Source organism: Homarus americanus, unplaced genomic scaffold, assembly GCF_018991925.1.
Source record: "Homarus americanus isolate GMGI-L3 unplaced genomic scaffold, GMGI_Hamer_2.0 scaffold50564, whole genome shotgun sequence".
In the NCBI taxonomy this organism is placed as follows: domain Eukaryota; kingdom Metazoa; phylum Arthropoda; class Malacostraca; order Decapoda; family Nephropidae; genus Homarus; species Homarus americanus.
In genome coordinates, this window is record NW_024715014.1 from 4,651,493 (window position 1) to 4,676,700 (window position 25,208).

General features: G+C 34.4%; 1 protein-coding gene across 3 annotated transcripts; it reads left to right on the plus strand.

Moving 5' to 3' along the window:
* The first annotated feature begins 237 nt into the window (after positions 1 to 237).
* LOC121853777 (mitochondrial glutamate carrier 1-like) lies at positions 238 to 14,077 on the plus strand. 3 transcript variants are annotated; one of them, XM_042348137.1, is made up of 8 exons: positions 238 to 306; positions 2,611 to 2,665; positions 4,879 to 5,013; positions 9,580 to 9,729; positions 10,087 to 10,220; positions 12,053 to 12,241; positions 12,449 to 12,605; positions 13,682 to 14,077. In XM_042348137.1, exons 2-8 carry the CDS (start codon positions 2,643 to 2,645, stop codon positions 13,821 to 13,823), a joined length of 930 nt encoding a protein of 309 aa, XP_042204071.1. In that variant the 5' UTR covers positions 238 to 306; positions 2,611 to 2,642; the 3' UTR covers positions 13,824 to 14,077. The 3 variants fall into 3 exon arrangements, with proteins under 3 accessions (XP_042204071.1, XP_042204080.1, XP_042204089.1); XM_042348146.1 differs by lacking the exon at positions 238 to 306 and adding an exon at positions 340 to 453; XM_042348155.1 differs by lacking the exons at positions 238 to 306; positions 2,611 to 2,665 and adding an exon at positions 4,113 to 4,196.
* Positions 14,078 to 25,208: the final 11,131 nt, after the last annotated feature.

Here is a 25,208-nt window from a genome sequence, read left to right on the forward strand (position 1 = left end):
TTGGTTGATCTGAACATCTTTTTCTTTATGAATTATAGTTTCAGTTCGTATACCTCACAGTAACGTATGGTACCAGTGCCTTTTGAAATTTTTAATAAATATTTAAATTTTATATTATTGAGTTTACAATACTCTAGGGTGCTGATATTTCATATTTGTTTACGATAATTGATATCTTTCTTTGATAATGATGCTGTATGTGTTATGACAATACTGTACTACATGAATCGTACGGTGCCTACCTCCGGCAGCATGATCTCCCACTCCCACCCACTCAGTCTCCCACAGCAGCCGGTGTCTCAGTAGGTAGGTTCTGTCTCCTAAGGTTTATATTATCCAACCTCCGGTACACTGTATTACATATTCAACAATGCCACCGTTTGCATTTAACCTTATGTTGCAGTCAATTAGTACTGGTGGAAAAGGATTATCAAGAGGAAGAAAGCAAAAATTGTGAGTAGATTCCCAGCAGACGACCTACTGCCACTCAGCTGATCTTCTGTATATATTATGATGGGTCAGCTGTTTCCCTCATGTTACCATTTTTAAACCTCAGTTTAGTTGTGGTTATCTTATCCAGGGGTGTTTATAAAACTTGCACATTCAATATGTCTTTACATTCACTTGCTGGAGTAATGAACACCCGGGAATGTGTCGTAATAGCCTCCACTGTACCAGTTACCTTAGCACGGTCATCACAGGCGGTGGTTCTCACATGCTTGTGGTGAGTGTGGACTAAGGTGTCGGGAATGAATATCTAATACACTGAATGTTACATGCCCGCACAACCATTCCTCAGGTGTATGACCAACCGTAAATAAAGCCATACTTATGTTGTATAGCTAAAATGACATAACAAGTGTACAGTAACATGCTGAACAGATGCATGAACACGAAATGTTATTTTTTTTTTTTTTTATGAATCATATTCGCCACTTAGCTTACTTGCCGTTTGGGCGGTCTAACCCATATCTCGGGCATAGGCCCAGTTGGGACACAAGTCCCAAATCTTTAACAGTTGTTCCTCATGTTATTGCATTACACTATTACCCAGGATGCGACTTAAACAGCCGTCTTACAACTAGGTTCCTACTCACTCACAACTAGGTGAACAGAGGCAACGGGTGTAAAGAGACCTGCCTAGTATATACCTATATGGGTACATAAGGATGTTGAGCAAGTGTATGGCTTTATCTAGATGTGTAGCCATGCAGGGACATTAAGTGTACAGTATAGTCACACAGTGAAATTAAACAAGGGTATGGCCACACTTGGAAGTTAAGCAAGTGTATGGCCATCCAGACATTAAGCAAGTGTATTCCCACAAAGACATTGAGTCCATGGCTACATAGGGACATAATGCATATGTATGGCCAGCCACAGACTTTAAGCAAATACAGTATATGGTCTTACAGATGTGAAGTATATACTGTACGTACTCTAGGCCTCGTTGTGGGTCAATGACCTGTGCCCCAGTGGGCTATTCCCCAGATGAAAGAAAAAGAAAAAAAAAATATATATATATATATATAGCTTCACAGACCGTACATGTGTATGGTTGTTTCAATAAACAATAAATTGTGGACATCATAATACAGCATATGTAATTAGGGTAAATTTGTAGTTTTGACCAACCACGGCTCTCTAGTTGAGCAATGTGGTTTCTTATGGTTTAAGCATTTTAGTACATTTTTCTTCTTTGACGTATCCCTTGCAAATGACAAATATATCGGCTGATCCAGGGGGGGGTAGCCCCTCATTTAGGAGGTTAGGTAATTTTAAGTCATTTGCGAGAGAAGCGTCATAGAAGAAAGGTGTATTGAAATGTTTAAACTATCAGAAATCACATTGCTCAACTAGAGAGCCGTGGTTGGTTGAAACTACAAATTGATCCTTAACTGATTAATGTATATACTGTACAGCAGTTGACTGATTTATTTTAAAGGTAGAAGTGAACATTTACCAATAGTGGGTGTGTTGCCTCATTTATGTTAAAGTACATCAGCGCTGCACAGCTTAGCATATAAGATGACAGCTTTGCAGCCATGCAGCTACACATACATATTTAAGATACACAGCAACATAAAAATTCAGTTGTACAGCCTCACATAAAAAAGTACCTAGTACATAATCGTACAGCCATAACTTGACACTGCATAGTTTGTGACCACACAAACAATACAGTGCAGTACACAATATGTAAAGCTATACTTGTACATTATTGTGCATTACATTATGGTACATATATAGATTTAAAGCCATGTATAGACATTAGAGAGATGCAAAGCCATACATGGACATTAGCGCAGGGCAAAATTTAACAATTGTATTTACCGTAATTTCACAAATTATTTCCCGAAGTTCTTTTTCAAAATAAATGCATCAATAACCATTTTAGCGTGTAATGAATTAATACATATATCATGTTATGATTGCATGATCGTTCCTATACTGTACAAGTGCTGTACCATACTGTATAGAGATCAATTTAAAAAAATATATATTAATGCTTGTGCTTATCCCTATTAAGTGTGACACACACACGCACAATATTTATACAGTATACTGTACATATGGTTATTATATAAATGCCTTTCTCTTGAATTTCAGATAAAACTGCAAGGTGATCCAAGTGCACCATAATGGGAGACAAGCCGAGGTTTAAGTGGGTATTGTTAACATGTACAAATCACCATATCTTTAAAATTTAATACAGTAAACCTTTAAACATCGCGGGGGTTAGGTTAATAAGAGCCCGTGAAGACCCAATACCGCAATGTTCTCCTACGGGGAGCCAAAATTGCCAAAAAATGAAGAAAAATCCACTGCATAAGACATTTACTGCACTTCTCACTTGTGCCCTTTATTTTTCTTATTTTATATCATTGGCTAGAACCGCCTCCATAGATGCACATTCACTTCTTATATACACACCCATGCTCTTTGTTTTCTTGTTTTTTATAATATTTTATTTATTTCTAAGCCACATTGTTTATATAGAGTAGAATAATTGTTAAAGAAGTCCATGTTCTGTGACGTGCTGGGAGTCAGCTGTGGCCTGCGAGATGATAATGCATGTTGCCATTGTTACATACAGTATAATGAAACTATAAAAGTTGTGGAAAAACCATTTCAATACTCTAATGTGACTTAGACATAAAGAAAATATATGATACTGTACTATAAAATAAGAAATATGAAGAGGATCGGTGTGTATTCTGTGTCTTTAAGATGCAGTGGAACCCCTCCGTGCCACCGTAGAGACCTCTTGTGGCCAGTAGTGGAAGTTGTCTGACACACGTATATAACCTCCTCTGCTACCCCTGCAACCCATAGTGCAATCTGTGGAGGGACGAGGGCCGCGTTGTTTACATTTGCGTAGTTTAAGGGTTTACTGTACAGTAGTTTTCTTTATGTACTGTACAGTACAATACTGTATATGATTAATATACAAGTATTTATGGATGAACTGAATACTGTAAAGTATAATGTGTGTGTGTGTGTTTAATGAATGCATTATACTGTGTACAGTATACAGTATTATACTGTATGATGGCTGAAAATTTTAGTGTAAGGAAAGAGAGCAATCAATTCATAAAAACTCAACAGGAATGTAAACATTAAGTATGATCCTTAGGGTTTATCTCTGTAGTTATTTGTGATGGAATACCTGTACCTGTACTTTCATAAATATTTGGTACCACTGACAAAAAAAAATCTGAGTCGTTACTGATCAATGTTTGTGATCTTTTTATTTCCTGAAATGCAAAACATTCTCTAAACTTCTTTGGGGGAGGGGCGGAGTGTAAGGGGATCTGGCACAGGATTCTGTTTACTACTAAAGTTCTGTAGTAGATTCCTGGGGTGTGTTATTGCTATAAATACTTAGGCTTCACATATTTGGCAAGTGTCCAGGAGAGAGTGGCTCACTGCTGTTCTCATTAAAACTGATTTCCTAGCTTTTGACTTTTGGCTAACTACAGTACAGTTAGTACATATGTAATATGTGAATTAAAAAAACAATAGTACAGTAATTGAAGATAAATACACACATATGGTTTATTTTTTCAGATTTTCAGAAACCAATAAATGCCAGATACAGACCATTCATAACCCATTCCTGCAATAGCCAGTACAGTATAAACTGGCATTAATTATAAATGCCACTGTTCAACATTAAGTACAGAGATCATAAGGTGGGCACCTCCCCTTGGCTTTGCCACTGTTTGTGTCCTTTTCATTTTTCTCATGGCATATCCATGGATTGAGTAGGGTGCAGTGCTCTGTGAGCTTTATGAACTTATTGGTTCTGCCTTATTCTAGCTGTCTTATGAATACAGTACTGTACATAAATTACCTGAAACTGGCACTAGGTTAAAAAAGAAGGAATGATCCTGAAATTCTATGTTCTAACTGAACTGGGATTAAGTGACCCAAATCCCCTCCCGCAAACTGAAAAATTTGATCCTGCATTTTTTTTTTAACCAAAACAGGTGGAATCAAGGAGTACACATCCATTTACAGTGCTGTATGGCACTGAATACTCGGCCTTCTCCCTCCAGGGGGAACTGTAGCACTGTACGGAGTGTTGCCTTTTGAGGATTCTAATATTGTTGGGAAGCTTTATTTTATTTTTTTAATTTATTTAAGTTTTAGATCTCTAATGTAGTTACAAGTTTTGGTCCTGGAACCTGGAATCTCAACCATGCAAACTTGCTGCCTATACAGTACAAGAATTGCCCTTAGTTAGTTTGGTTAAAGATTCGATTTTTAGGATCATTCCCTCTTGTACTTTTGGCTACATACTTTATCTGTTTAGTAGTTTCTTACCGAATGTATTTTTCATACATTAATGGAATTTCTTTTGTTCTTTTTCAGATTGTTGCCTAAGATCCTTAATGGAGGGATTGCTGGTATTGTGGGAGTAACTTGTGTATTCCCTCTTGACTTGGTAAAGACACGGCTGCAGAACCAACAAATTGGTCCAAATGGTGAACGCATGTATAATTCTATGTAAGTTAACGAGTGTTTAAATTTTTGTATTTTTGTATAAATTATTTCTCGATTTTACTATACCATAAGAATTACTATTTTTATGTTGAAATACCTAGATGCTACCCTTGCATTTCAATAATACAGTACAGTATTAATAGAATATGATTAAGAGTAATGTGGAATTGAATAATGTAATAAAACTAAAGATTAAAATATTGCATAACAAATTAAGAAAACTATGAGGAAAAAAGTAAGATATTATTCAATAGGCAAAAATACTTAGTAAGGAGTTAGAATCCAACCTTTCAGAATACTTTTGTAAGTCCAGATCACAAAGTAATGCAGAGGGAAGAGCACAAGAAACTCCTGATGAACTAGAAGCAGAAGAGAAAGGAATTGAGAACTAACAGGGACGGACTCTGGTGGGATACCGGTACAGTACAGTATACGCAAGGGGAGGGTAATGGAGGCAAGTGCAACCTCAGGGAACCCAAGGAATGAGCATGTGGAAACAGTGAGTTGGCCTGTAACCCCGCAACATCCCACCCAGGCAGAGACAGTCAATGTATGAACACACCTACAGTATACTGTATGTGGCCAAAATCATAAATAACCTGGTGAATAGAGTAAATGAGGTAGTCGATGCTCATGCAAAGGGTTTGAATTTGTTAACAAGTTTGGAGCCACTACTGTGCATGAATTCAGTCTGAAAGTTATGTACACAAACACTGACTCTCTCCTTGACAAAACAGCTGAGTTTAAAACTTTATAAAAGATCCATCAATTTGATATAGCATGTGTTAAGGAACTTTTGTACTGTGTATATATAGAAGGATTGATCCAGATGAATGACGACTGTGACTCAATTATGAACCTCACTCCGGCAACATGATCCCCTCGTGGTTATTTATTCAACCCGACTGGCTAGTAAGCTGACAAATAGTGAAAATTATAATGAAAAGCCATGTATAAATGCTTTTCCTGATCTATATATTAGAAACTTTTCTATATAAAATTTAGAAAACCAATGATGTATATAACAATAGTTGTTTAAATAGATGAACTTGTTCATATCAACATACATTACTTATGATTTAGCTTTGGACCATGTAAGTACCCACTTAAAGTTCTTTAACATTTGTAGAAATGTAGTCGTACCTCACTTACTCATAAATTATGACAGCACTTAGACTGAGGTACAGCAGACTTTATTGTCTAGAGATGTACATTATGTGAAATGTGACATTGAAAGACAAGAGTCCATGTTCAGAGCTAAGAGGGTGATTGGGTATTGAGAGTATTGATGAAGTTCTGCATAAAGGCAAGCCGAAATGGTTTGGGCATGTGGAGAGAATGGATGAGGCCAATCGTGTCAAGAGGTCCATGAGCTTAAATGTGGAGAGGAAGAGAGTCAGGGGCAGACCAAGAATGACATGGGGAGAGATTGTAAGAAATAACATTAAGAGTTTGGATCCTGACAAGAGAAACTACAAAAAACCATGCAGCATAGAGAGCTGCCATCAGGTATTCTTGGCTGACCTGCACAAGCAGAAAATAGTCATAAAATGTTGATGATGATAATGAGAGGGAAAGGTCCCCAGACCTCTAAAAAATCAAACCTTCATACTTTAAATTTATATGTGCATATGGAATCCATTCATCATTACAACATTTTTTTTTGTACACAAAGGTAAAAACTGAATATATGACCCTGGGAAAAAATTCACCTAAACCTGTATTATATACAGTATTAATGTGTACTTTGGCATTCCCTGGTGTTCCTATGTACAGTAACCTATTGTTACCAAGTGAACTTAGATGTGCCCTGGTTTATATATTTAGTAATACCCTGGTGTGTCTGTGTAACCTTACTTTATTCAAGTGTACCTTGGTGTGCCATTATGACCATCCTGTACCATTGTGTACCTTGGGGCTCCAATGTGTATCCTAGTGTTACTATGTAGCGTTGTCTACATTTTCCTACTGTTGAATACCGATGTAACTTCACTGTAGAGTACTTAGTGTATCTATGTGACCATACTGTGCAGTACTGTATGTACTTTGGGGCTCCAAGGTGCATCCTGGTGTACCTTTATCACTTTATTTCACCCAGTTGCACCTCTCAAGTCTTTGTTTTTTAATCTTATCAGTTTTTACAAGTGTTGTTAAATTGTGCAGGATATTCTTTGGTACAGGTATACTGTACTCTGTTAATTTTGAATGCATCTTTACGTGTACCTTAGTAGCCTACCAGTACAGTAGAACCTCGGTAAAATGGACTAATTGGGGCAGATCCCACTCCAAAAAATGGGAATCTATTGGGGGGTGAGGTAACACTGCTTATCTGAACTATTTAAAGAAAATCCGTTATATTATTACTGCACTAAAGCAAAGAAGGTCTTTAAGTTTATACAAGGTTATTAAAACACTATTAAATCAACAAATAAAACAAACATGAAATGGAACTCTCTGGGTTGAAAATCAGACTTAAGCCTGGTTGTCAATAACTGTTTTCACCGAGATGATTGTTATTTACTGTAAAGTGTTATACACTACATAAGTAACCACAGAATTTGTCTTATGAATAAAGAGAAAACTCAACACTGTATAATACTATTAAGATAAAAGTAAGAACAAATAAGTGTAGGAATATATTATATATGTAGAGACAAGTGTATATCTGGGAGCTGTGGGCGGGGTAGCTCGGTTGGGTGGGCACTTCTTTATGCAATTTCACCTTTAATTCTCATAACATTTAGGTTTATTTGGTGTCAGGTTGATAAAATATTATCCTAAAAGAATTCATACAGGTGATAGGCTTAGTTCCTTCACCACTCATGTTTACCACAATGTCTGTCTTCAACACTTCGTAAATTAGTGCAGTACAGTAGTGTATTCATCTTCACTTAATGAATACTATTATAGTGTATTTATCGTAAAATTATAGTTTCAGTCATCCCTATGTTTTTCCACCGGTTTTTTGTATGTTTTGAATGATTTTGATCTCGCCTAACCTACCATAACCAACCAAACCTAACCTCGCAACAGAACCCAGGAACTGTATCAAACTTAACCTAAATTCCTAAGATTCCCCGGATGACTGAAACTAAATTAATACCTTTATGATCACTTAGTGTATTTTATTCACTTAATAAATACTATTGTAGTATATTTATCATCACTTTAGCAATATTGTAGTGAACAGCATTATGCATGTGCATGTACAGTAAACCCTTAAACTTCCGAACAATTTTGGGGGAAAGAGAGTGACCAGATGTGGCAAATGTCCGGATAAACTGGGTGATGAAGGCGCATTAACGATAATCGTAATGTTGTATATGGACTGTATGGATAATAACAATAACAATATGGTATTAATAATAGTAATAATGGTATTAAATAATAATACAGTAATGAAAATAGTGTAATAACAACAACAACAATAATTATATTAGTGCTTTAGTAGTCGATAAACGTCATGCGGTGAGTAGTGACGGGAGATGCGGACAGGGTCCATTTTAGCAGTGGGGGAGTAAACGAGGCATATGGACTGAGAAAGAGACCAGATATGAATTTGCCAAATCCACACGTCTTCCAGATCAAGTGAAATCCAGATCCAAGAGGTCTGGAAGGTTTACTATACCTTTGTTTATTCATTTATCAGTAGCCAAATTGAGCCATCATGTATCACTCAAAGGGAGTAAATAATGTTGTTAGGAAGGTATTTTCATATCCAATACTATACAATTTGTTATAGTGACCCAGTTGTAAATTTATTTGCTGAAAGGTTTCACATGAAGGCATCCTGAGTGAATACCTTCTGATACAGCTTATCCCTTTATTTTCAAGTCGTATTACAAATTACATATTGTATTTTTTCTCTATTATTGAAAATATTATATTAATCATGATGAAACATAAAACGCCAATTATATGAGAATATAATACCGAGTCAATGTTGTAAATAAATAAACCTGACAAATGCGGCAACACCCAGTCAGCCTCAGCCTGCTAACATACTCAGTGTCTTAGTTCTCGGTAGGCCTATAGCACATCTGATTAAACCAATCTACAGTACAGGGTATTCCATGTGTAAGTGTTGTTCGTTTCATTTTTTTTTTTTACTTCCCCCATTTCTTAAAATATTTACTGTACTTACATAATTATTATTTCAAGGTGAATAGAGGAGTGGTCCAGAATACCTCGAAGAGTTGCAAAAGAGCGAATTTTGATATACTGAAGCCCGATTTATTGAGGTTTAACTGCGTATGACATTTCATTTTAGCTTCACAACCCTTTCCTACTTGAGCACATTATTAATTTTTTTTTTAAGTGTTTTACATGTAATCTCTTTATTTTCCATTGTTGATTTAATAACCATTGATTTCAAACTCATGCTTAAATTCAAAGATTATTTTCTTTTTAACTTTGTGTGACATTGGCACTATGTACATTCTCTTTCAAACATGAAAACTTTGTTATTTTGCACATGTTTACAGTAAGTGATGGCTATACAGTAATATGTGACTTATCATCTCCTCATTAGCTTCATACTTTTGTTTGATTCATCGGTGTTTACCACAGGCTTGATTGCTTCAAGAAAACTTATCGGGTGGAAGGGTACTTTGGCATGTATCGAGGCTCTGGTGTCAACATTTTGCTCATCACGCCAGAAAAAGCAATTAAGCTCACTGCAAATGACTACTTCCGTCATCACTTAACTACTAAAGATGGGTATGTACGACTACTCAGTAAAACAAAAGGCAAGTTAGAGCAGAACCACATTTATTGAGGTATGGCTTCAAGTTAGTGGTCCAGGTAGCTGAGCACCCTATCAGGCTGCTCAGTTCCCATCTTATATTATTCACATTTTTTAATTTTCATAACTTCAATTATATATTTCAAATCATGTAGCACACATCTGTAGACAATTGGAACTTTCTTTACAATGAAGCAAAAAATTTACCAAATACAGGCATCCCTCAATGTACAATCTCTTGACTTATGATTCTTCGCTTTAACGATTTTAATTTTAACAACAATATCAGGTTGAATCTTATTTTATGACCAATTTTTCTTTATTTTTTTCAGTAAACTTCCCATTCATCGTGAAATGGCAGCTGGTGGATTGGCTGGTTTGTGTCAGATTGTTGTAACTACACCAATGGAACTTTTGAAGATTCAGTTACAAGATGCTGGTCGAGTTGCAGCTCAGGCAGTATCTAGTAAGTTGGTTTTTGTGATACTGTATGTAATTAAGCAGTACAGGTAATCTGTTTTATTTCAAGAATACAGGTATAGTACAGTAGAATCCCAGTTATCCGACTCTTACGGAGATTGAGAGGTGGCCTGATAAAGAATTTTTCCGGTTAGTTGGACCTCACTCTTAGGATCCCCAATAAATCCTACACTGCACAGTGCTACAGGCTGACCTTGCAAATTCCTGTCTCAGTAAAATCGGCTTCTTTAGCACTTATTCAACTCTATATAAATGATGTGGCTTAGAAATAAAGAAAATATAATATAAAACTATAAAATAAGAAAATTGAAGAACATGGGTGTGTACAGTATGTGGCTGGAGGCGGTGGGCTATAACTATGTGGCCATGCTCCCTCCCAGTGTGATGTCATGGCATTCACGCAGCGCATAGCGGCAGCCACATGTCACTGAGTCACCTGGTTGACTGCTAAGCTGAAGTGGGTTGAGTCACCTAAAGGATGGTTTGAGTGTGGAGGAGCTATTTTTTGTACATAAATTATGTGCTACAGTGGTCCCTCATTTTTTGCAGGGGTCTCATTCCTGATACTACATTACCGCAAAAGAGCAAATCATGAAGAGATTGCTACATTTCATGTACACTACCCTGTATATATTTGTATTTATTTTTGGATTATTAGTGATTTATCAGTGTTCATGTATGAAAAATCAGCCCAAGTACACCCAGAATTCCTGGCCAGGAACATACTGGATATTCCCAATAACACAATACAGGTACATACAGTATTTGTTACGGGAAAATTAGTTTTACATACGCAGTATTTCTGATCACAAAGGTTTTCAGAAACAGAACCTTTTCATAAACAAGTTTATAAAAAATAAGGTTTTCCAGCTAAATTTGTACTATATAAAGTCTTAGGAGTTATTTTTGTCTAAGAATGCTTCTCTAAATACATAATGGAAGTCAACTGTTAAGTAGGAGTTTCAAGTTAGGGACAACTTTTCAAGAATGCTTTTACAATTTAATCCTTCTGTTTTTCTAGGGATGCCTGTACCTATATTGTACTATATTATTATAGTGTATATCTATTTTGTTATAATCCTTTAAATTGCAACTACAAGAAAACCTGGCTGCTACTGTGTGCATAAAAACATGAGGAGAAAACTAAAATACTTATTACACATTACAATATATTCTTCCAAATTAAAGGTAACTATGGATACATAAGTATGAAAAAGTAAAAAACAATTTAAACACAGTACAGTACAGTACTGTAAAGGTACCTGGGTATCTTCTACTGTATTGTTATAACCCAGTACTGTAAAGGTATCTTCTATTGTTATAACCCAGTACTGTAAAGGTATCTTCATTTGTTATGTCATGGTTGAGTGTTAAGTAAGCAGATGGGGACCAATCAACTAGAGGGGAGGAGAGAGATTCTGGAGGGGGGGAATGGCAAAAGGCAGACTGCCACTAATGACAACATATATGTGTCTTCCATAAAGAGTGAAAGGTATCTGATAGCCCTACTGATGTATGAGCAGGAAAATGATGATTGAGAGACATGTGATTCACTTTATGAATGCTAATCTTTGCAAAATTTTAAAACAGGCACAAAAATCTTGCCATCATATGAAGGTTATATGAACTAAACTATCACAATAGTTTATACAGCAATCCCTCATTCATATACATTTAGTAATGGCTTTCTGATATAGTATTAGGGTAAATTTCCCATTTTCTGTTTCTTTATTAGGGAAAACTATACTGTTCAGTACTGTAGTACTTGTTTTTACAGTCCTAGAATGATGATGAATAACATAATGATTAATTTTTCAGGTGGGCAAGCGAGTATTCCAAAAATCTCTGCAACATCAATCACCCTACAACTGCTTCGTGAAAAGGGTATTCTAGGCTTGTACCGAGGGACAACTGCTACCATGTTACGTGATGTTTCCTTTTCCGTTGTATATTTTCCACTCTTTGCTCATCTGAACTCCTTAGGGCCACGCAAGTCTGATGGTTCAGGTATGTTTTTGCTTAAATACAGTGTGCATGATTCATTTAGTATAAATGATTAAATCTTCCAATGTGAAATTTACCTTTTTTATAAATTAGAAATTAAACATTATACTTTTCAGTTGCCTTTACAGAAATAATTTTCTCTGAAATTTTAAGAAATTAATGTTTACTTTTCTTTTATAGAATACTTTAATCAAAGCCATGTGTTCACAGGAGAGGCAGTCTTCTGGTGTTCATTCCTGGCTGGTTGTGCATCAGGATCATTATCAGCTTTAGCCGTTAACCCTTTTGATGTTGTTAAAACAAGATTGCAGTTGCTATCCAAAGGTGCTAATGAGGCACAGTACAGTGGTATCCTGAATGCTATTACGTAAGTTTTCTGTTATTATACTTTTAACTTTTTATGATTGTATTGTGTGGCTGATAAAATGTGGAAGCGTCTGATGGAACGTAATGGTACAAGGGATATCATTCTTAAGAATACTGTCAATCAAGCTAAAAGTGGAGTGTAAAAGATGGGTTAATGTGACTGCTGTGTCCCAAGGAATAAACAAGGAGAGAATTTAGGAAGACCGAAATAATTGAATTGATTGTTGCACAGAGAGAAAAAGTAAAATCTTAATGTGAGAATGAGTATCAAGAAGTGGATGGAATTTTGGAAAAGTATATTGCCAGGAATGAATTTAAATGCTGAGTACAGTAGAACCTCGATTCTATGGACTAATAGGGAAGGAAGGTGGTCCGCTAATGCCAATTGTCAGTTGAATCTGAATAAGGGAAAAACCAAAGGAAAAATAAACAATACATAAACAGGAAAACACGTTGAAGATATAATAAACATTGTAAATAAGGGAGTTTAAAGAGTAATTTCACTTACCTTTTGTGGTTGATAGAGTTTATTTTGCCGTGGTCTGGCCTCTCACTTGTATTAACTTTATACAGTACAGTTAATACCCCAGTTAACACTCAGGATACATTCCTGGAAAAAGAGCACTATCCAAAACAGCATTCTAAGGGGTCATTATACCATTGCATATATGAAGTTTTATCCACGAGATATATATGGTACATTAGTTATACAAATATCCGAAATTATATACTTTCAAAATCATTGCTTGAGAAGTGGAATTTATAAAGTTCTGATGGAATCTATGAAAGGGAAAAGCTAATTTATTAAGGGTTTACAGGTAGTTAGTAAATTATAATATGAACACTGAAGTAAAATGTGGAATGGACATGGAAAGGGAGTTAGTGATGTTAGTGGATGTATTGTAGTAACAAGTTAAGGCAGATGTTTGTGATCAGTGTCTGCTCATGTGAGGTGCTGGATGCACAGTGAATGAGTATGAAGGAAATTCAACATTAGTCTTTCTGTCACATGCATTAAATAATATTTTTTTATTTTGAATTGATTAATTACCTGATCATTAATACACTTCTCTACAGAACAATTCTGAAGGATGAGGGGCCTCAAGCATTCTTCAAAGGTGGAGCATGCAGAATGATTGTAATTGCTCCTCTGTTTGGGATCGCCCAGATGGTGTACTACTTTGGAGTTGGAGAAGCCATTCTTGGGTACAAGAAGTGAAAAGCCACTAATGATAGTTTTATAGTACAAGCTTTGATAGACTTTTTTGTATTGATCAGAGATAGTGGCAGCAAGATTATTTTTCAAATACAGATTTATGATTATTAATTTAAATATTAGGACTTGGTTATGTAGGAGCATTTTTATTTGTTGATGGCTTGTTGTTTGAATGTGGTGGTAATTTTATATATATAGATATACTCTATATATATATATTTCATTTAGTCCATATAGCACGCGGACTTTCAACATATAATCAATGACCTCGCCAGCCAGGACTCGAACCCTCGACCTTTTGCGGGTTCGAGTCCTGGCTGGGGAGGTCATTGATTATATGTTGAAAGTCCGCATGCTATATGGACTAAATGAAATATATATGGAACCTCGTGTTTCAAACCAAGCTGGATTCGGTAAAATGCTACTCCGACCACATAAGTGGCAAAAGGCAATCCCCAATTGGAGGTTCACAGCGCCATCAGCTCAATGAACAGGCTTTGTGTGAAATATAACAAAGTCTAGGATTGCTTTTAGTGTCCTTGTGGCAAGGTGGTAGCAATCTCTGTTCACACGCATAAGGTCGAGGGTTCGAGTCCTGGCTGTTGAGGTCATTGATTATACTCTATATATATATATATATATATATATATATATATATATATATATATATATATATATATATATATATATATATATATATATATATATATATATATATATATATATATATATATATCTTGATAAAATCACACGGAAAAACAGGTTAGCTGTTGTTTCTGTGTGATTTATCAAGATATATATATATATATATATATATATATATATATATATATATATATATATATATATATATATATATATATATATATATATATATATATATATATATATACACACACACAGCTACTCCCCGACTTACGACCTACTCAACTTACGACCGCCTCAGTTGTACCAAAATTTTGTCACATTACGTATTTTCGAGTCCCAACGTCAGTGATTGCGCTGTGTACTGACAAAATTTTTGTTTGTAATTTACTTTAAAATGGCTGGCAAGCTTAAAAGTGAGAGTTTTGTGGTACTGAGAAGAAAAAGAGACACCCATTTTAGATTTTCTATGTATTATTTAAGCATTTTCGCCTTACGACCTAGATTTGGGTCCCTTACCCTGTCGTAAGTCGGAGAGCAGCTTTATACTGTAGGCATCCCCCTGGTTATGGAGAGTATGTGTCCTTGAAAAATTTTCCGTAACGCGAAACCAATTTTCCCATTGACTTCCATTATATAATTGGAGATGCGTTCCCAAGGAAATATTTTTTTTGGCAAAAAGACGTAATACAAGCACATTTATAAATGAAAATAAACAATTTTAAACACATACATTCATTATTTTATGATATAATATGGTAATAAATATACAAAACACTTGAATTTAATCTACCATAAACGATGTTGAGTGCTGCATTAGGTGAGGTGGTGAGGTAAGGTGGTGCAATCGGAGTTACTGTAGCAACTATCAAGAAATCCACACAAATTAATTTTATAATATCTGTAATTTTTTTTTCTAATAGTATTGAAAAAAAAAATTACCCAATTTCCATAAGGGTAAATTTTTGGTTCGTATCCCGAATTTATTGGTCATAATTTACAAAATCCGTAAGAGCGAATTTCCGTAACCCGGGGATGCCTTATATATATATACAGTATATATATATATATATATATATATATATATATATATATATATATATATATATATATATATATATATATATATATATATATATATATATATATATATATATATATATATATATATATATATATATATATATATATATATATATATATATATATATATATATATATATGAGAGAGAGTACATTACTATACGATATATACAGATATTGACCTATGTGCAGTATACTTTATGTATAAATTATTAAACCTGTCACAACATTTGGCATGAAATTTCAAAGTTATGCTGTATTTTTTAAGTACAGTTATCATATACGCAAAGTCAAAATATCGCAATATTTTGACTTTGCGTATATGATAACTTTTTTCTTATTCAAGCAAATGTAACTGTTGATTTAGAGTTTTTACATTCCTAGGATTTTAGCTGACAAATTCAAGGAAGCCACAAGCAAACATTAAGCTCAGCAGAATATATATTTAATGTCCCAGTATTTTATTTTAAACTGCCTTTCCTTTACTGCTTATAAGGACTTAAGGTAAAAAAATATGTTATGCGAGACTGTTATTATCATAGATGAACACAGGTCTGTTAATAACCTTCCAGCTGCAGATATTGTTTTGTACACATCACATTTCAACTTGTATCACTTCCAATATACAATACCTATTAACTCTCCAAGATGATTGTCTTAGCATATTTTACATTCACATTAATGTTTCACAATAATAGTACAACTTGTATAAACTGTAAATATATCTGTGCTTATGTACATAGGTAAATTATCATATGATACATCAGAATAAATATTGATCGCAGGTAAATTAGCAAAGCCTACATAATTTTCTATTGACAACTTTAATATTTGTAATACTGTACTGTAGCTACTTGCTAGTAAATTTGTTCCTAAAACTAATTTAAATGGTCTGATTTTTCAAAAGAATAGATTGAATGAACAAGGGCAGTTCCAGGGGGGGGGGGGGTCCGGAAACCCCCTCCCCCTTTTTCATCAGAAAATTCCAATATTTTTTTCTTTAATGCAGTATTGTACTCAGGCATTTTTTTAGTAAAAAGTAATTACTGTTGACCTCAGAATATCTCCTAATATCAAGTGCACATGGCTTCAAAATGCCAAGGATATTTGTCATATTTCAAAAACATTTGGGGGGGTAAGCCCCCTGAAAAATAACCCGGCTAGGTGGCTCACTTCTCTTGTCATGTTTCCCCACCCGCAACTTATTGCCCCCCACCCCCCTTTGATATTCTTGGATCTGTCCCTGTTGTTATAAGGTCAGCCCAATAAAACTAAATATTTTGTCACGCTAATTCACTCATCTGCTCATTATACAGTACAGTATTGCATCCCAGAACTGCTGTTGCTGGAAGGTTAAATAAGAGATACTGTATTTGTAGACTTACACATGTTAAACTAGCACCTACTTAGCTCTGAACACAAGCATTAGATGATAGTTCCCTTTATAAAACCACTTTGGAAAGATGCATATGGACAATATGTATACTACAGTACAGTAGACACATTTAGATTATTACCACTCGCCTTTGTTCATTGAGTTCTAATATTTTTTTTCCCAGTGAATTGAAACATTCATGATGATAACATGAAAAATCAGTAGTACCGTATAACAAACCTGTTATACAGTCAGGTATTTTTGCTATTAATGCTGTCAGTTCTTGTTGGTAAATAGAAAACTCGTGTATGGCAGGAAAATTTTTGTGGAATTTATCCCAAACCTCCCAGTCACAGTACAGTACTGTATATCCTTAAGGTTTTAAAGGTTAAGACCAAGAAACATTTGAATGATTTGATACAAGATTTTGAAATTGAGTGCAATTGATTTATGTTGTCATGCGAACTTCAAATAAAATGAAGTTTGTATACTCAATGAGATAACTGACACACACACTCACACACACACATCTTCAGTATGTGGTATAATCTCAGTAATAGTAAGCTCTGTTGTTTCCAAATTGATAATAAAAAAAAATTGTAAGATTTGGATAATTGCTGTGTTACTATCTTCAATTTTTTTTATAACCAAACATACATCTTTATGTGGAACTGATCAGTGTTTGATTCATAAAACATTTATCATTTTAAGAATGTTTGGTCATACTTTGCATGTGATGTATACCATAAGGTTGTATTTGGATTCTTGAAAAGTTGAACTTTTGGTGAATTGACACTAAACTAATCAATTTTCCCAAAGGAAATAATGTAAATAGGGGGAGGGGGGGGAAAATTTCTGTCCACCAGAAAGGTCAGTTTTGGGGATAATGTAATTGGGTTAATATTTCATGCAGAAACATTTAGAAATTGTTAAAAAAAGCATGAAATACATACAGAGCTGTAGGAGATACAATATATAGGCATGAACAGGTGCTCCCTCTCACAGCCATTTGTCAACTGCCCACAAAACCATCTACAGTACAGCTGTTTTTACTACTCTTATCACACTAAAGCAATAAACTTTTAATGAATAAAAGAATTATCAGGTGTGATAGTGACTGACTTAATAATAGACATATGTGTTCGAGTAATCTCCCTCTCGGCTCTGCATCAACTGATGCATCTCTGCACATCAAGAAGGTTCTGGTTGATTTGTGTGTGCTTTGAATATGTTTTACAATAGCATTATGACATGCTATCATTCCATATTCTCCATTAACTGACTTAAGGACCTGCTCATTTTCTTGGTACTAAGTGCTGTAAACACATTGCATGACACCAATGTGAACAGCCCACTCACCAGTATCAAACTGCCTAAAACCTTTAATTTAGTACCCAAGGTAATTGTTTTCTTTGTGTTAGGAAATGTACTGTAGTGTGTGGACAATTTAGATGTTTGGGGCATCTTAATAAAAAAAGCACAAAATTCTGCATACTCTGTATTTCTGCAGGATACAATGAGGCATTGGGGTTATTGGTGACGACCTCAGCAGGGATGCAAAAGTCTGTTTTTTCTTCATATTATTTCTCCTGAATCGGAAGAAGAAAACAGGCAATGTCCCAAGTTGCAAGATGATCATCAGTATCAGGAAAATTCACCCATTTCAAAGGGTGGATGTTGGGCAAGAGTGTTTAATATCGGTGTTTGGCTCATGGATGCCAGCGACAATCTATTCCAACAATCTCTCCCACCAAGATAAACTAGTGCAATGAAAATTTCTTTAGAAAAAAATAAGTGACTTAAGAGATTTGCCATACATTCCTGCACCAGGTAAACAATTTTTCGAGGGCATCTTCTCTGTGCAGGAAGGCATGGCCACCTCAAGGCCTCTCCTCAGTATCTACAGGATGAGGATGATCCTGAAGAGGACCAACTTGAGTATTAACCCACCTCCAAATCTGATAAATCCATCCACACAAGCCATCATTACCTTCGCCATGAGTAAGTACCCTTAATATTTAAAAAAAAAAAATAACTGCATTCCGTCTCCCCAAACATGTTGGTGTATGTGAATAATAGAAGTTGAACTGTCAATTTTTATGATTTTTTATTGTAGTACAGTATTTTTTATTCTCAATTCTTTAACTTTGTGATGTTTCGAGCATTGGTGAATTCTTTAGAAGAACTGGCGCTTTTGAAAAAAAGACCAGGTATTATTATTATTATTATTATTATTATTATTATTATTATTATTATTACTAGTAGTACTAGTATTAAAATTATTATCCTCACAATAAGGTAGACATTTTTGTGTAGAAAAACTTTGACCCTCGTTTTTTCAAACCATTGTTTTTGCAAGGTCGTCACTAATATCCGCAACACCTCAAATGTACTGGTAAATAACACTATGACCATGCTGACATGGTGTCAATTTCAAACCAATTTTCTTGATTTCTCAAATGGGATTAGACATTACTTAGTGGAAATTGACCACACCAAAAAAATGCCAGTTGCTTGAGAGTTCCGGATCATTAAATGCTAGATATCTGATGTTATACTATAATTCTTTCACCCCTTCACTACAGGGATGCCACTCTTAATATTTTATTTGGCTAACACTAGATGATTTTATTCAGGAGAGAGAGAGAGGACCCTGTACACAAGGGGTTATTGCATTCATACAATTATTTAATGCTCATTGCTTTCATATATGAGTAATCAAGTGGTAATAATATGAGTGGATAGATTTGCTTGCAAGCTTATGCAGAGTGGTGATGAGTGGTCAGTTGACTAAGTACTGTACTGTGAGAGGGAGATTATACACATGACTTTCCTTTGTATTTCATTCACTAGCTAGAAGTGTTTCTGTATTAGAAATTTATTTTAGGAGGCCAGGCTGTGAGAATAACATGATAATGTTGGAGGACATCTAGTCATGAATGTTATAATTACAAGTGTCCAACCGTGACTGTAATGTATGAATTCTACATATTTTTCATTTATTATTTAAATTATACATTTATTAAATATTACATGTACTATTGTCAAATTACTGGTATCGGTACTTGTTTATTTATTAAATACTGCATATTCACCATGGTACATATGTGTCAAATTTATAAACAAAGAAATCCATATCATTGTTGGGCAGTAGACTTATGTACCATTTATTATCAACCTTCTATTTAACAGGAAATTTTATCTGGTTCAGCCTTGGTCCTAAGGTTGCTGGATAAGAGAAAGTCAACCTTAACAGGTACAGTATATTAAAAATCACTGTACAGCGAGAATCTCATTATTTAATCTTACTGAAGTTTTACATCTCAAAAAGAGCTGTATGTTGTGCTAATATACTGTACAGTATGGGTATACTGTACTGTATTTTAATTTTGATCATAAAGGCATAGCATTTTATTTTATATTATTTTATTTTTATATGTATTTTACTTAGTTGCACACTCTTTGTCCCTTAGGTTGGATAGCTATACAGTATTACATGCATATCATCACCTTTCAACATTTTGATATGTTAATGCACATTCATATGAAACATTTGAAAGCATTATATTTAAAGAAGTTATATATATATATAAAATTGAGATATTTTGTTTTGATTAGGGATAAGTGAACTGACTGGGTGTGTATACAGTAGTCCCTTTTGCTCAACCACATGAATTTTAATGCATATAAAGGTTTAGGTAACTTTTTTATCTGTAATTAAAGTGTCTTAATACTTTACTTGGTTTATTACACAAAAGACATCAACTCAGTCATTTAACGCTATGTTGGTTGTTACTGTTTACTAAAGTTTAAATTATGGTTTAAAAGATTTCATTTGTTTACGTTATCTTAGTTGTAAGTTTATAAAATAAAATACATGCAACAAAATTGTGTTCATATGAGGTGCAATGCAAGAAAAAAATAATTGTATTGTTCATCTGAATAAGTATTACTGAAAACCATCCATTATTGGCTGTGGGTTGTGATTGAAAGGTTCTGCACATAAAATTACTTTCTCATGAGAAATATCCTAATTATTGTAAGCAAGGGGTGTTATAATGTTTTACAAATGGAATTAATAACATTTATTTGTGACATTTCTTCCCAAAGTTGTACAGTGTTATATGAAATTTTACATACACCTGCACAGTATAATTGTAAATACTGTTTATTTCCATAAACATAAACAAACATACAATAATTTTCATGAATTCCTGTACTATTATGATACTGTAAATGTTTGCACACCTAAGAATTACTGATATTGTCAGATTTGCAATTCTGTACATCGCCTTATCTCAGGTTACCTTAATTTGATTCACTAAATTCTATTTTGGCTTATCTATCACAAACTAATAGGATGAGAAAAGTCTAAAATGACATTGAATTTTATATTTTCTTGGTTTATCATTTGTCCTCAATAAACCAAGTGAAAAATAAAATACTGTACTGTACTGTACTGGTAATTCGGTAAAATTAAATCTCTTTAAATTTTCTCATATTTACATCACTTAAATTTTAATTCTCTACTAATACAGTATTGCCATTGTATATTAATCATCATTATCAAGGTCACTCTCACCATGCACTGATTCATTGCTCCTTACCTTTATGAAAAGACTTCATTACATTATTTAATTTGTGTAAAGAAAGTACCGATACATTACACACCTCAATGACAACACTTTTATAGCTGGAGTTGGATGTTGTAGAGAATTTTTTTTAATTGTGGAGGAGGAAGCTGTCTGTGTGCTTAGAGACAAAGGGGAGTAGAATCATAGTAATATATATAGCCATCGTAATATGCATCGACAACTGTTGAGTGGAGGTTTTAGGCCAGAAATTAAAAGTATGAGTTAAACATTTCATGTAGAACACTGTATTAAAGCATGGACATATAGTAGCTGCATCATTTCTATCACTACAAACTTGCTTATTCCTGTTATATCTACTGACATCAAGAATCCAGTTGTAAAAGTAGTGAAGGGTTAACATTTGAGAGTGAAGATAGTGCCAGAAATTTTTTGCTGTTTGTCAAAGGATGAAATGTTTAGCTAAGAGTTAAGTCTGGTCTCCCACTTAAAATATTTCCTGGAGATGAAATTATAGGCATACTCTGATTTATAAAAGGGTTCCATTCTTTAAAAAAAAATACAAAATTGTATAAATCAATATTTTGTAAAATGAAAATTTTCCCAGACTCCCAATATAAAATTAGAGATACATTCCAATGAAAAACACTTTCCCAAATGTCTGTGAAGGAAAATACAAGGACTAGACAATACTTCACTTGGATTTTATTTTTATTTTTAATAGAGTTTATGTATCGAGTCTGTCCAGTGCTTGTCTAGTCAACTGTCGCCAAATAACAACTGAGTTTGGTGTAGAATGGTGTTCAGTCTTGTTATTCATACAAGGTAGTAGATTGATTCTATGGGTACATTTCAATGGAAAAATAATGAAAGTTTTTCTTTTCTTATACTGTAGTTTTCATTCTAAGGCTACATTTACACTGCAGCTCAAAGTCGTCAAAACATAAATAAATATCATAATGTACTGCATTGTACAGGTTGCTGTTTCTTTTCCATATCCTCCATCCTTACTGTCTTTTTCATCTATGGTACTGTCAGTATACTAACCATCTGATACTTGTACACTTTAATGGCTGTACTTGATGCATGTAAGCTGCTTCATTCTTTCAACTTCCATTTATGTATGTACCAAGACTTATCATTCTATTATTACCATACAGTACTTGCTCTTTTCTGATGACTGTACTAGAGTGGTAGCTACTTCTTTGGAGTAAGATTTGTGAACTCTTGGAATCACCTGCCAGAGAATGTTGCTGTAGCACCAAGTGAGAGCTCCATTTGCTTTAGTCTTGACCAACACTGGCACATGTACATGCCCAATACACACCTACAGTACAAACCGAGAACTAACCATCCACATGACCAGCTAATAAGCTAGTGAATGGTGATGAAGATAAAGTACAGGGTATATAATATACGTATACAAGGGAAACTTAGCCAACATCACCCAGGTGTGAATACCGTACTGTACAGTATTAGGAAAATCATATATTACTGACAGAGTTTTGCCAAAATCGTTTACTGTTTGAACAGTTTCACCTCATACAGCATTGCTACAAGTGGTACTAGTATTTTGGGGTAAATTATGAATTGTGATTAATCTAGAAACATAAATTTGTTTCATTTAGCGGCCTCCCATGCTAGTGGTTCATGTAATACTGTACTATACTTATATACCTTACAATGTTGTGTCATTTAAAACTTCATTATAGCAAAGTCCAACTACTCATACCATATGTTTATTCCCACCCTGTGGGTTGGTGTTAGGAAGGACATTCAACAGTAAAACTGCTTTAACATTCCTAATGGCAACTGGGTCACCAGAGCTGTGCCCATTCCCTGATATCTGCTGCATTTTCTGAGCTGGTTCCTTGGGTTTGCATTGGTGAAGAGGGGAGAACATCCCTTTCTGGTTTTACTCAACAACTGTAGTTGTAGGAAACAAAAAGTTGAGCATTTAATCTTTAAAATTAGGTTTAAATATAGTGAAATAGGAATCAGATAACTCCTCCAAAGGCATCCTTCTAATGTAGTCACATATTTGATGTGGTTTTTAACATGAAGTTGTACAGTATTGTAAATGGATGAAATAGGTTAGGGGTTCCAGTTCACACACAAGAATGTTCTAAACATCTAAAAAAAAAATCGAGTTCATACCAACATGTAATTTATACAATTACATGTTGTTCAAACATAGTACAGTATGTATACTGTATATACAGTATGTATACTGGGGAAGTATATTAGTGTAGATTAATGTATTAGCAGTAGGATAATACTCTACTTGATTAATGAATTAACAGCAGGAAGTTAATCATATAAAATTGTTCCTGGTGATGGTTTGATGAAATGCATATTATGTTGTAACGGTGTACAACTATATGCTTTAAACTTCAATATGGTGTTCTGTGGAAATTTTAATACCTGTGCTGTACTGTGTGTATTGTACAGTATATATAATATACAATTACCTACAATTGGTAACCTTGGTAAGTGAACAATCTACTGTAGAGAATGACTACAGTATTAACAAAATAGTAAAATACCCCCGTACAGTACAGCATAGCATAGACGTCAAGATCCCAATATGATTTTCGTGTTAAATTGGTCATATTTTAAACACAAATTTCAGTCTTGTAATATGCATGTGGATAATTGAAGGCAGTATTCTATCAGGCACCTTAGCATGGACATAAGGAACCACTGAGCAGTTAAATACTGTTAATATTTTGTTTTTGCTACTGTTTAAAAATTTGAAGGTTTAGTAAAGGAGTACTGTACTGAATACCTCAATATGAAGTGTCTTGAACATTTTAACATTTTTATAGCATAGTCAAAGGCAGGCTGTGAACATTTAAGCCATATGGTTCATACTAAACAACAGAAGTAACATATGTACAGTTTTGGATTAGAGGTTATGAGAGAAATGAAGAGTATTTTCCCACATTTTAATAGTTCTCCTACAATATTTACCTCATAGCCACCCCACCTAGAGGTGGCCAAGACACGGAAGGATAGTGACCTGTGCAGGTACAGTACCTCCACAGTTCTTGATGCTCTTGTCAAGGACTGTACATTATTGAACCCCAGTACTGTTCTAACTTCTTTAGCTATAACTGGTGGACTGTTTCTCTCAAAACCTTTCCTTATTTACCTAATGGTCACCCACTTGAGGTGACCATGCCAAGGGAAGGACCAGTGGCCTGTGTAGGATCCTTCCATTGTTCTTCTTGATTATTTTGACAATGGCTACAATCAATAAAGTTCTTTTTTACCTTAAATGTTTTTTAACACTGTGCCTATCATCCAATTATTTAGTTATAACTTATAGTACTGTTTATCATTGCCGCTTCAAAGCAAATAACTTTTTTAAGAAAATTTTAATAATTCACTTGAAGGAAACTTGAACAAGTCAGGAGAATTACCAACACTAATGTAAGTTGCCAGGTGTGATACTGCCTCAACTAAAGTAGTGTTCAATTCCATAACTTTGTAGACTGATCTAAACAACTCGGTGACAAGTAAAATGTTGTCCCCCCTTAATTAATAGCTTCGGGTACACATTGCAAATGAATAGTCTACGTAGCAGAAATTAATGGCACTGATCTTAAACAGACAAGATCAAATTTACTTGCACATTCTTCATCTAGTACAGTACTGTATAAGAAAAGGAATAGCTACAAATACCTTATGA